The 14,505-nt window shown below is 31.1% G+C and overlaps 1 protein-coding gene across 1 annotated transcript; it reads left to right on the forward strand.

Annotated features, from left to right (window-relative positions):
• The first annotated feature begins 12,893 nt into the window (after nt 1-12,893).
• LOC132316300 (uncharacterized) lies at nt 12,894-13,799 on the forward strand. The gene has a single exon (XM_059814804.1). The coding sequence runs from the start codon at nt 12,894-12,896 to the stop codon at nt 13,797-13,799; it is 906 nt and encodes a 301-aa protein (XP_059670787.1).
• Nucleotides 13,800-14,505: the final 706 nt, after the last annotated feature.

The raw sequence follows: 14,505 nt of genomic DNA on the forward strand, positions 1-14,505 counted from the left end.
ATGGTGATATGTTGCAAATCTATATATATATATATATATATATATATATATATATATATCTATATATATAATAATGATGAAAATAATAAAATGAAATTAAAAGGGGAAATTTTTCGGAGCTTCGGATCCCACACGGAATATTCTAGACTCAAAAATTTAAAAATGGCGAAACAAGTAACCAAACATTTTTAAGAGTTTTAAACTCTAAGACTTCTCCAAAATAACTCCCCCACTCACATAGCACGAGAAACGATACCCAAAAATAATAAATACAAAAATAAAGAAAATGCAAAAAAAATTCGGGACATTACAACCCAAATCCATAGAAATTCTAAATGTCACAAAATAACATATATTTAGTTACTAAATTGCAAAATATATCTCTGAAAATGACAATTTGTAACTTAATTTGGAGGCTATTACAAAGTGAAGGTCAATGCAACTACAGAACATATTATTTCATGATAATATAATCATATGACTAAAACCTTTGAGTTTGGTAGCTTTCTGTTGTTAGCCAGTCTATTATGAGGTCTTCGGTTGCACACTGATAATTGTAAAAGCCGAACTACATATATCAAGCCCAGTTATATAAATTTTTGTGTTATTTATGTATCCTATGTTTAAAATGTAACTAAAATTAAGGACTTGAGTCTGTCTTTTTAACCAAAGTTGATATGGGACAAAAACTTCTACCAATTAACGTCAAACTAAGATGAGCTCTCAAAGTTTTAGTATCTTCTATAATGGTTGAGGAGTAGCAATCCGAGCCGCTACCATCATTAATCACCTAATAATAGTAAAAACATCGCCCTCACGACAACGTTTTGCAAATCATATTGAGCAACCAATTGAAACGCATGCTAGAGAGACAAAGCTTCCGCCAAACAAGCATCCGATACATTGGGGAGAGAGAGAGAAAAAAAATAGCTATGTTGTATCGAAGTTGCCTTATTTTTTGTCATTTAAAGGCACAAAGGTCTAAAGTCAAGATGGTATTACAAAGACATAAAATCCAGTCAGAAAAAATATACAAATCTTAAAACAAAGCAAATAAATGAAGAAGAGGCTCCAGATTTGTGGATGAAACAGAGTGTTGTGCAAATGGAACCACCATGGGAGAACGTAGCAAACTGGAGAGACCGTAAGGTCTGGCCATCAATACGACAACCGCTCCAAAGTTATAACCACAAGGCGTTCCGACACATAAAATTTCGCACAAGATCCAATTAAGGAGATAAAGATCAAATCTAAGTGGAAAAAATCCAAACCGGCCTGAATCAGAGATCTATTCGGAGAAAAATAACAGATCTGCTTAAGTGAGCCGAAAACGAAACAAACAGGAGCAGATCTAGCTGAATAAAAATAAAAACAGTGTAAAAAACAACCAGCGCACTTATTCGTACACGCCTAGTTTATTGTAACTGTGAGAGACAAGCTAGCAACTCCCCACCCCCATGGAAGGGAGCAGGGAGTGCCGACTTGTTTAGAGAGAGAAAGGTAAAGAGGGGTGAGAGCGTTTTCTGTCGGTGGAAAAAAAAAATTTGTTTTGTTTCGAAGTTGCCTTTAAGACAATCTTTACTAATTACCAGATTCATTACTTGACAAAAAAAAAAAAAAAAATTACATAAACTATTACCACTCAGCAAGTAATTTAACTTAATTGTTATTGTTATTATTATTATTAATAATAAAATGTTATCAAATTTTTTAATTTATTATTATTTTTTAATATAACAAAAATGAAGATATGGGCTATTTTAAGTTGCCATTTGATCATCAGAGGGTAGGAGGAGTAGTTGGAAAAGATTCAGAGTGCAGCGATTCACTCTTTGTTCGCTACGTTCCCTTTTGGTGGTCAACACCACTCCATCATTACGCTCCTTTTTTAAGGCAAACAATGTTGCTAATGATACGCAAACATCATCTGTTATATCTAATTCTATATATTTTTTAGTGTCTATATCCACTCCGCTCTTGTTTATTCTTACTCTCATTATGTTATGCTCTTGCAAATAAAACTAGTCTTATATATATAGGCATTTTTGTCTATTATGAAAATCTAAAAATCTAAATTAGAGTACTTTTTACCCAAAAATCTTAGATATTTACAAACTTTATTGACTCCTTACTTTTATAGGAATGAAAGTATCTTACAATTAACTCTCAACAGAATGAAAGTATCTTACAATTAACCATGTGAGAATATATACAAATCTCTTCCACCCTTTTATTTTTTTTTTTTTGATACTCACACACACATATCTTCACTGAGACTCAAATTCATGACTTCATTTTAGGAAGTATAAACCTATTACCGCTAGACCGGCGTATTGGTGCCTTTTAAGTTTCTCATTTCCTTTTCTTTGTCTAGGCCTCCCTCCTCCTTTGTTTTTTTTGATAATCCACTTGTGATACTGTAATTATTTCTTGTTCTATATATTAAATTTTTTTTTTTACCTCAAAATTTGTAATAATAATATGGTTCTTTGTCTTTATAGATCTCACACTCCTGATGCCAAATTTTGTAAAGTTGTGGCCCAAATTTTGTTTTGGTCTCGATTACTACGCAATTCAATTTTAACCCGTTTTCTCTTGCGGGTGGTGATATGGTTCTAGAACTATTTTGTAGCCCAATAACATCCAGGATTTGAACTGAAATGAAAGAACACTAATAGTCACATGAAAGAGAGTGAGAGAGAGGGTTTTGAGGCTGAAATACGTAATTTTTAATCTTTCGTATGGTGAAAATTTTCACTAAATATTTATTGGGGACGTAAATTTTACACCGATCTATATAAATTCATATATTATTTGCAAAACGTTTTCATTTTTTTTATTAATTTTTTTTATTACATTCATGGTTGGCAATGTTTGTTGTCACATCTTTATGTACAGATGGAAACAATTCCCAACAATTCTAATTATATCTTTTGCTTTATATGAAAGGCAAAGTGCCTCATGAATATGGGTTTAGTGCAAAAATATGCACCATGTACTGAGATATGCAGTACCAATCAATACCGGGAGATTAATAGATTGATTATTTATTTTTATTTTTTTTCATCTAGAAATGCATGCACCGCAAGTCTGCAATCAATGTATTGGGAAATATTATTATTATATTTTTTTTCATCGATAAGAAACTCACATATTATTCACACATTCACTCTATTTTTTTTTAGAGATTTAAACTCTCACTATTCATTTTGGGATGTAGAAAAAATACCACTAAACCACAAGTTCTTGATAAAAAAAAAAAAAAAAAAAAAAAATTAAAAAATTAGATTATTATTTATTTACGCAAAAATTTCAATTTACCAAAAAAAAAAAAAAGAAAAAAGATTGGACTGTTGTTGATAGTATGGTACCAACAATGGAGTGTAGCGTATTTTTATCATAGCAAGAAAAGTAATCAAAGCTAAAATGTTCATATACTATTAAAGAAAGAATTGAAAATATAAATTATTGGCGGAAAAAGAAACAAGATCAATAAAAAAGTAAGAGTAACCCACATTGACACCATGAAAATGCTCTGTTCTTATAAATGGACTAAACCATTAGTGCCATTCAAGCTTCACATCAAATTAATTGAACCATTTTCAGCACTTGCAAAGAAAGTAAACATGGCAGGGTCATCTCCAAACCTTGGCAGTTTTGACGAATTTATAAAAATTTGACGACTTTATATGGTGTGAAATTTTGTATGCAATGTGTATAATTAGAATATTTGTTAAACTAATTGTCTTTTTTGGTATGGATTACAAGCCCATGCCAATTTTCCTCTTGGGCTATTTCACACTGGTTACATTCGGAAAAAACAATTGAAATGTGCATTTCAGCTTTTCCGGTAAAATGAAAACATAAAGGCAAACGCACAAAAATTACCAACTTAGGTCAAATTTGTAGAATCACAAGAAAAATCAATACAGTATTTATTTAAGGGATAAGTGCAAAAAACACCCTTAAGTATATTCCGCGTAACACTTTTACCACTATTTGAAAAAATGTACCAAAAACATCTTTAATCTTTTCACATTGTGCAAAAATACACCTCAATCAGAAATTTGACATAAATTAGGGGGTTAGTGCAAAAACCACCCCTCTACTTTCAAAAAGTTGCAAATAACACCCCTACTGTTCAAAATCGACCCCTCTAATTTCAAAAAGTTGTAAATAAGGGTTTCTAACCAACATTTTTAACATGTGCCGTGCATGTGAGCAAATGTTGGCCTGTAATACAAAAAATACCCTTTTGCACTACCCAAAATGCCCAAAGGGGGATATTTGCACACTTTTGAAAATACAGGGGTTTTTTGTAAATAATTAACAAAATTTTGAAATTTTGTTATTCTCTCCTCTTTAACGGCTCTCTCTCTCTAAATAATTAATTTTGTTATTTTCTTATTTGTATTAATTAATTTTCTTTCTATATATAATACACATATTTTATATATATAATATTCATTATATTCATATTTCTATTATTTCTCTCCTATTTATTTTATATCCTTCATTTCTATATATAATATTCATATTTATGTATTTTATTTATTTCTTCTTCCTCAGTAACGATTTTCTTTTCATATTTAAAGAACTTCTGTTAAGGTCACTCATGGAACAATTCCGAATTTTGTTACGATCAAGGTTCTTTCAAGAAGATGTGTATTGTTTGATATTCTTTTATAGTAATTTTTTTTTTGGCAAAAATATACTCACCATCTAGTTTTGTCCTTCCAAGCATTTAAACCATCAATATTCTCTTTTGAAAGATAAAAAAAAAACGCCAAATTACAAGATCCTTGATATATTATTCTATAGTTAGAATTATTTTTAATTTTTTCATCGATTTTTAATATGGTAACCAAATTTTATTACTCGTTACTTTATTCTTAAAATTAACGATCTTATGGAGTATTCTAAATTATTTTTTTTGTACTGAATATGAATATAATAGATTATACGAATGGGAGGGACCAGAGGGTTACTTCTCAAAATTTATAGTTTTTTCAATATCGTATACAAGCCTTTAATATTTATTAATTTGAAACTAGAACTATATATATATATATATATATATATATATATATATATATATATATATATTTGGCACTTATTATATAATTCTCGAAAAAAAAAAAAAGAAGCAAAGTTTTATTTAATAATATATGGTTGATTTAATATAACTTACCAAAATTAAATTTTTCTTTATATATATTAGGGAGAAATTGGTTATAGGGATTTAAATCTGAGCTTTTGGCATATCATACACTTGTAAAAAATATGCATTGAAACTAAAATTAGAGTAAACTCAGTTCTAAAATTGAAATAAATATATTATTTGCGCTAATTAAAAAATAAGTTTATAAAAAAAAATTAAATGAATGTGCTGATGTAGTTTAGTAAGAAATTTGTTAAAAATATTATTCAACCGTACAGTTTAATTTTATTTTATATAAAATTCGTAAATTGTTAAGGACAATATAGAGTCGTAGACATAGATCGGAGCGGCAGGGGTAAAAAATGGATCGCCAATAGCACTGCCGCAAACTGTTCCCTGAATAGTCATTTTCAGCGTATTATCCCATACTTCGCATGGATGGATGGAGAGTTTTAGGTATAAATCCAGACTCTGATCAATTCAAATGAGTCAGATTGAAAAAAATGCCGATTCAACTCATTTGTGATCAACCGCATTGCATAATACACCACGTTGACGACGATGTATGTGCAGTCCATCTTTTACTTTTACCAGATAGATTCAGTTGATAAACAATAATTAAATATACACAGGGCAGAAAAAAAAAAAAAAAAAAAAAGAAAAAGAAAAAGAAAAAAGAAAACAAAAGCAAACAAAACACTCCAATATCGTAAAGATTCTGCAATCTTGACGACTTCGGTGGTAAGAATGCAGCGAGGTGGTGTGAGGAGAGATTGGAGGTGGTGTAAGGAGAGATTGGATATTAGGGCTTTCATATATTATTGGTAAGAATTCTTACAAGCGGTCTGATCTGAGATTGATGATGCGGCGGTCAACGGCAAGGAGGACGATGAGGAGAACGGTGAGGCCGAGGGACAAAAACGGCTCGAGGGACAAAAACGGCTTGAATGAAAACCCTCGTTCACCATGAACACCGGCGAGTTAAGAGAAGAGAGAAAAATTCACCCAAAACAAAAAATTAAAGCCGAGAGAAATAAGATTTCATTACCCACATCACCCAAAACGACGTAGTTTAGGTCAATGTCTATTTGGGTAATTTCAACTTCTTCAATTTTTTTATTATTATTGAATAAAGAATATTGGGGGGTATTTTCGTATTTTTACCTACCCCTCTGACAAAAAGCCCTTATTTGCAACTTTTTAAAATTAGAGAGGTCAATTTTGAACAGTAGGAGTGTTATTTGTAACTTTTTAAAAGTAGAGGTGTGTTTTTTGCACTTACCCCCATAAATTAGTGTTGTAATACTCGTTTTGTCATTTTACTCTTCTGAAAATACCCAAGGAGGTATATATGCTACTAATCTCATAGTATATGGGTGTTATATGCACATTAACTTATATATATATATATATTTTGAAACTTTGTTCGCTATATATATCTTTAAACATTTTTTTTAAAAAAAACTTTGAGAATTTGTAAAATAGGATTTGAATTTGAAAATCAGTTTGCACTTTATTTTCTTTTTTTATTTTTAATTTTTTATTTTTATGTTTACTTTTCTTTTATACTTTTATTTTTATCTATCATTTTCAATCATTTTATTTATTTTTATATATTTTATAAAATGGTTCAATAGAGGTAATTTGGTTAGTTTAGGTTTTAAATTTGGCAGATGGACCTATTTGCACCAAATTGAAACTTTAAGGGTGTTTTTCGCACGTGAGGGGAGTGTCCTCCGATATGTTCTTTTTGATCATTTTACAAATTTATTTATTTTTATATATTTTATAAAATGGTTCATTGAGGGTAATTTAGTTGATTTAGGATTTAAATTTGTCAGAGATACTTATTTGCACCAAAATAAAACTTTATGTGTGTTTTCAAAATAAAAATTTATAGGTATTTTTTTGCACATGAAGGGTGTGATATGGACCGTAAACATACTTTAGATATATTTTTTGCACTTGCACTTATTTAAGAACTGCAAAATCCCTTTGGTGGGTCCCCTGAAGAGTTGTGCTAATCGTTTCCGATGAAAGAAAAATTAGTACACACAAATTTTGTTCTTTGCAAATAAAGACAAAATATGGGTAAAATAATAATTTATTAAATCATAAATATTTGAAGTACAATCCTTTGTGATATCTTTTATAACAAGAATGATCATCTGATTCGATTTCCTTTTTGTTGTTGGTTGGATCCAAGGGCTGCACGAACTTGTTCTTGAATCACAGTGGAATTTGATGAAGAACGATACGTCTTTGGATGTGCTTGATATTCTTCGCTTTTGGGTTTGGATTCTGAATTTGTATTTCTAACTTCTGAGTCTCTGGATTTCTGAAAGACGAGTCTTTCAATTTCTGGACCTTCTTGATTTCTGAATCTCTGGAATTCTAGACTCTTGAATTTTGAATCACTGGATTTCTGAACTCTGAATTTGTGTACCCCTTTCTTCTTCCTCAAGGCCTCTATTTATAGACAAAAAATCATAACTGGCCGAGCCGGTTATATTATGATAATTATTCTTAAAATTAATTATTCCAAATATATTTTATTAGGAATAATTATATTTTCATTTAATCATCTGGGCTGGGCTAATTAAATAATTTAAGTGGACCAAGTCAAGACCAATTAAATAACTTAATTAAACATTAGGCCAATATTTAATGGGTCCATTTGTTAAAACCAAAACCACTAAATTTTAATGTCTACAATCCTATATTCATTTCATGTGTTGAATTTTTTAGGTTAGGTAATTAGAAGTTAGAGGGAAGGGGGATTGATTGGGTTGGGAATCGAACTCGAGTCATTGCAACCACTGAAAAAAACCCAAACCACTGGGCCAAGCCACACTCGCATAGCCGTAACTGATTCACCACGGTCTTTTTGGTAAAATGATACACCAAAAGGTCCAAAACTAATATTTATCTTAATAATTTTAAAATAAAAATATTTGTTTATTATTTCCAAATATTATATAAATTATGGGTCAAAAATGTTAAAATATGCTATATAATATATATATATATATATATATATATATATATAGTATGATTAATAATTTTATTTTATTATTATTATTATTTTCACCTGTTATATAGTATGAATTTTTATTTATTTCTTTCATTATTATTTATTAATTTTTATAAAAAAATTATAATCATTAAAAAAAAAAAAAATCATCAATATGTTCCGTTTTGGAAGTCAACAATGTTTGAACATTTTCTCTCTCATTTAAGCCTATTTCTTTCTATTTGTTTTGTAATTACATAAGAAACTCGCCTTATATATATGCACTAACTAAAATATAATATATAGAATTCTCCATCCAAATATCTTAAATATTTGCAAACATTATAGAACTCCTTAATCATCTACAAATCTCTACACTCAATAAATCTCTAATAAATCTCCAATGTTATAGAATGATCCAAATCTTTTAAACACTTCATAATTCTCTACACCACTGGGATCTATTATAGTGCTTGTTTTAGATTAATGGTTGGCGGTTCAATTATTATTAATTCCTACAGCCTTTAGTTTGGATTTTTTTTAAATGATCAAAAAAGTTTTTCATAAATACGTTTCAAAATAAATAAATAAATCTATTACAGCACTGGGAATATAGTGAAAATCAATCTGTGTGGTACTCTTTTCTTTTATGATGTAAGTTAAGTTTGAGTTAGATTTTATTGGTTGATTTAATTATTTTTGTGATCAATTCAGTTTTTTATTTGATGAAACCTGCTTGTTAAATGAATAAAAATAATTATTGCATAAGAACATCCAACATGAGAGAGAGCGAAATATATATATATATATATATAAGATTCATGTCTCTACATATTATATTCATTTGTTACATTGGTGGTAAATGGTATGTTTGGTTATGAGTGTATCATAAAAACAATACCATCTGCCTAGCTCCATATATTTTCAAAAGGTGTAAACTTACGGGATAATTCTAAAAAAAATGGTGTTTTGGTGGTCAAATGTCAAAAAAGTGGAGTCAAACTCAAGTTTTTCAAATTAATGAAATTTTATCAAATGCTACCTTGGACATGAAAGTTTACACTAGATTTTCTGTTAATTCCTAAACTGCCCTGAGGCGAATCTAAGTTTGACCTTGAAGGACTAGACTATCCCTTCCTCTATCTCAGAAACACTCTGTTCTCAAAGGATTTATTATCACGAGAAACTTAAAACATAATCACTCCACCAATATTGTTGCCACTCTACACTTTATCTCTATCTATCTTATCACCACCAGTCCCCCGCCCCGCCCTACCCCGCCCCGCCCCCGTCTCTATTTCTCTCCATCATCACCACCATCTAGTGTATACCACAAAAATCTTAACCCTAGGGTCGAATTAAAAAAATACACTAAAAAAATGATCAAAATTATTAATAAAAAAAAAAAGAAAAGAAAACACTAAAAATTGATCGAAAGAATATCACCACCACTGATTTGTTGGCCAACAAAACCACCACCTCTAATACCCAACACCACTACTAAATCATTTGCTGTCACCTTGCTGGCACCACCTCCTCTCTCGCTGCAGCCATCGGAGAATCATATGGTAGCGTGATAACCTCTTTGACAATTTTAGATAGGGGTTGAAATGCAACGCTGCTGAAAATTTTACAAAGGACTCTAGCTTTTAGGGACATGTGTGGGCTTTCAAGAAATGATGCAAATTGTTGTTGTTGTTGTTGCAATTGTGATATTGGGATTTGTGATGATGATTGGATGGTCTTAGTTATGGGTTTGACATTTTCAGCCAATCGCTCCATGGAAATTTCTTATTAAATGGGTAATTGGGTCATTTTGTAATAGGGCAGTTTAGGAATTAAAAAAAAATCAACACTAAATTTCTATGTCTAAGTCAGCAATTAATAAAGCTTTATTAATTTGGAAAACTTGAGTTTGGCTTCATTTTTTTGGCATTTGACCACCAAAACACCATTTTTTTATTTTTTAAATATCATCTACATGAACTTATTCCAAATTAATTAAAAAAAAAACATTGAAGCTTCATTTTTTTTTTTTTTTTTTGCTGAATTTGGAATTTGAAATTTAGCTGTCCTGTAAAATTTGGATGATATACCAAAATTTAAATTTGGAAAGAATTTACAAAAATTTGACTGACTTGAGAAAATTTTCATACCATATATATAATTTGAATATTTGTAAAAGAATTTTATCTTTATAACTTCACATCATACTGGTAATAAATAAAAATTCATAACTCATTTCTGATGTATTCTTCAAGATGTGGACAAATTTTCTTTTTTGATTTTCATATATATTTTTTTAAACATCAATATATTGTTTTAATGAAACAAGTTTAATTATTTAATCAAATAGATTTCACAAGAAAATCCAAAAACTTTAATGGTTTCAGTCAAATTGAATAATGGAAGTTTGAGTTTGTTTAGAGGCCAACAGTGAAACTAAGGATGATACTTACATTTACTTTTTATATGTATATTTTTGTTGAGTTTAACCATATTACGTAACGTTTTAGAGGCCAACAGTAAAGCTAATGATGATACATCAACATTTGCTTTTTTATGGTATTTTTTTAGGGTCTATCTTATCTATCTAGCATCTACCTACCTTCTTACTTTCACCTTGTTCTGCTTTGTAACTTCACCTGACAAATAAAAGTCTATAAGCATTTTCCTCTAATTTATAGAATTCTCAACCCAAATATCCTTAGTTACGAACTTTCTACTCTTCTAAAAATCTCTACACTATAAATTGTCCCATATAATTGGACTTTAAAGAACTTCTAAGACTCATGTCCCACATTTTACTATAAATTATTTTCAAAATGCCAAAATACTGTTCTAGTTCTTATGACACACAGACTTTAGTGGGCTGAGTTCTGGCAACTCTTCTGGAAGATTTTAGTAACTAGAATTAATGCAGTGAAACTGTCAACTATAATTATAGCTTGGTAGCTTAAATGTTTGTTGCACCACTCCTCTTATCAATAGTAAGTTTAGAGTCTCATATGGTAATTTTTTTTTTACCCTTAAAGGGTGATAATTTATGTCAAGATATATTAAATCGCAAATTTGTTCATTAAAATTAAATTATTTAGATAAATCTTCCAGAAGAGTTGCCAGAACTCAGCCCACTAGAGTCTGTGTGTGATAAGAACTAGAATTAATGCAGTGAAAATTAAATTATTTGGATATTCAAATTTAAGTGACTGTGTCAGGTATAAAGTACTTCTTGACTTGCATGCCCATAAATGTGAATCAGAACAATTGTAAGAGTTAAATTTTTTTTTTTAATTGTTCATTGCTAGAGTACCTGTTACTACAGTGATGAAACATGCAAAAACACCAAATTGGTACTTCGATTTTTTACCACTATTTACGAAACGTTTTAACACTGTGCAAAACAAAACATTGGTGACAATTAGGTGAGTTTGGATGAATTTTGGACTGATCATGAATGGACAAGTGAGTAATGGTTCAATAACCTATTATCAGCCCATTTATAATGGGTCACAAACAGGTTTGGTATAAAATGGGTAAGTTAACCCAAGCCATACCAAATATTTTCAGACACAATTTATCTAAGTTATTTTTATTGTTGAAAAAAAAAAAATTAATAAATATTTTTATTTCATGGGTTACAATTGTTTTTTTCATTTTTATTTACTTTGGTGTTTTTACGATTTCCATCAATGTAGTAACGGCTACTCTAACAATGAACAGTAAAAGTAAAAGTAAAAATAAAAATAAAAACTCTTAAAATTGTTGTGATTCACATTTATGGACATGCAAGTCAAGAAGTGCAACCATAAAAAAAAAAAAAAAAATTCTCACGGTCGATGAATATAATTTGGATGTGTATTATAATTTATAAGTATAATGTACCACCTTTTTTTATATTGGAGATACCAAGAAAAACATCAGAGACAAGGAGAATCATGGTCTCCTCATGGTTTTGATGAGCATGTGAAATACCAATGCTGTGTTTTCGTTTGTTTCACCTTCCTTTTTTCGCATTAGGCTAACATCAATTTCCAAGACAATAGAAGATAAGAATATCCATTACCTTGTTGCCCCTTGTCTCCTATGTACACCAATCTTTCTGCAACCATATATTGTTCCAAGTGATAATTTTCTTTTTTTATGATTTTTTTTTTTTTTTCACTGACATTGTGAGATAAATCAAATAGGAGTAGATATAAATCTTATGTCCACTAGACAAATAGCAATCTACTGCTAAAAATTAATATTTTGGTGGTATTCAACTATGGTTCTTTGAATCAAGAAATTCATGAATATGTCATCCTTAGTGTGCTGTTGTCTGATATGATTTCACTCTCTGAATTATTCTAAGAATATGTTAGAAATGTGGTCGAGAAAAAGAAGAACAAAGAAACGCACAAGCACTAATGGCATCTTGCTGCTGTTGTTTTTCATATTCATTGTAAAATGTTATCGAATTTCTACGTTGCTTATTTCATGACCACAACATTACACAAATAATTCAATCTTGCATGTTGTTGGCGGAAAATGTTACAATTTGAGTACATTATGGATGCCCACCTTGGCATCACATGCATATATGCTGCCTTGGCAGTTGGCACCAATAATTCAGTGTTTGCCTTCATTGTGCTCCTATATATAGATTGAAGATAATCATTGTTACTCAAAGCTTGACTGTGTGTACTGAGTTTTTTCAGCATTTGAAATACAACAACAATGGCAGGCTCATCTGCATTGCCTCCTGTGAGGTCCATCAGCTTGCCCTCCAGGTTGCAGCCCACTTCTGTCAAAATTGAAGACGAGTTAGACAAGCTCAAAGCATGGCAAGCATCATCAGTGTCTGCAACAGAGGCAATAGGAGCCGACACTATTCAAAAAGGTCTAGTTGGGCTCCCGGAGTTGTATACTCGTGTTGTGGAACTCATTAGTGCTCCACTCACTCAACAAGCTCTTATTCGTCATCAAGACGAAAAAGTAGTGGAAGAGGCACTAGATTGTTCAGTGACATTGCTGGACACATGTGGCACTGCACGGGACATGTTGTCGTTGATGAAGGAGCATTTGCAGCACCTTCAATCAGCTTTACGAAGGAGGGCTGCAGAATCAAGCATTGAATGTAGTATTGGTGCTTACATTACCTTCAAGAAGAAGGCTAAAAAAGACATCTCCAAGTGCATCAGAGCATTGAAGCAAATGGAAAGCAAAACAGGATCATTTCCTGTCTTAGTCTTGGATGATCACTTGTCAATGGTGGTCAGATTGCCAAGAGAAGTTAGCACTATAGCCATATGCGTTTTTCGATCTCTCTTGCTATTCTTGTCTATGCCAGTGATGAAGAGCAAGCTTGGTGGGTGGTCATTGATATCCAAACTGATGCCTACCGGATTGGCTGTTCACGAGAAACGACAGAAGATGATCAATGAGGTGGGGAGTGTAGATGTTGCTCTTTGTGCTCTATATGGGCATGTGCAAAACAATGGTGTGAAGGCAGAATTTCAACTGGTGCAGAGGAAGATGGAGATACTTGCTGCTGGCATGGATAGTCTTGAGGCCGGACTAGATTTCGTGTTTAGACGTCTAATCCAGTACAGAGTCTCTCTGCTTACTGTTCTCACTAACTAAATTGAGACGACAAAATTTTTTGTACAAAGCATATTGGTCATTGCTTCCAAATTTTAAAGGATTTGCAAATGTACCAGACTGCAATTGTATGCAAAAAGTGTACTAATACATTGAATTATAGTACTATCTGATTTCCTATACTTTTAGCTATCTTTCTATTTTCTTTTGCAATGCAATAGCAATAATTTGAACATTTTTACTTGATTTTCACCGCTTAATGCTCTCTGAGCCATTGTTTACAAAGAAACTTGATCAGTAACATAACATGCCACCTGAGTTTGCACTTGGAAATATCATCTATTTAGGAGATTAATTGTAGCTATCATAAGGTACTAACATTGTGAGATTTAGTACAACCAAGGTCACAACTGGATTTCCTAGGTCTGATTGGAGTGTGCATCAAAGACTGTTTCTATGGTTGTTCTTATGCATATTTCAGAAAGCACTATTTTTAATCTGATAGTGCAACTCCCTTGGAGTGTTTTTGTCTAGACTCGAGAAACTTCTATTAAAAAAATTTCCATTCTACTTCCAGTAAAATTCGAATTTTTATCTTCTTCTCCATTGCCTGAGCAATGAGCATCTCTCTTGATGGGTGATGAATCAAGCATTTCTTTCCAACAACAACCACAGATGCATCCCAAGCATCAAACACCACTTAATGGACTTGAATTCCATTGGTGGAATATAATTTGGCTTCAAATTA

Source organism: Cornus florida, unplaced genomic scaffold, assembly GCF_030987335.1.
Source record: "Cornus florida cultivar Cherokee Brave unplaced genomic scaffold, ASM3098733v1 CherokeeBrave_3.0.0_Hap2_Chr07, whole genome shotgun sequence".
In the NCBI taxonomy this organism is placed as follows: domain Eukaryota; kingdom Viridiplantae; phylum Streptophyta; class Magnoliopsida; order Cornales; family Cornaceae; genus Cornus; species Cornus florida.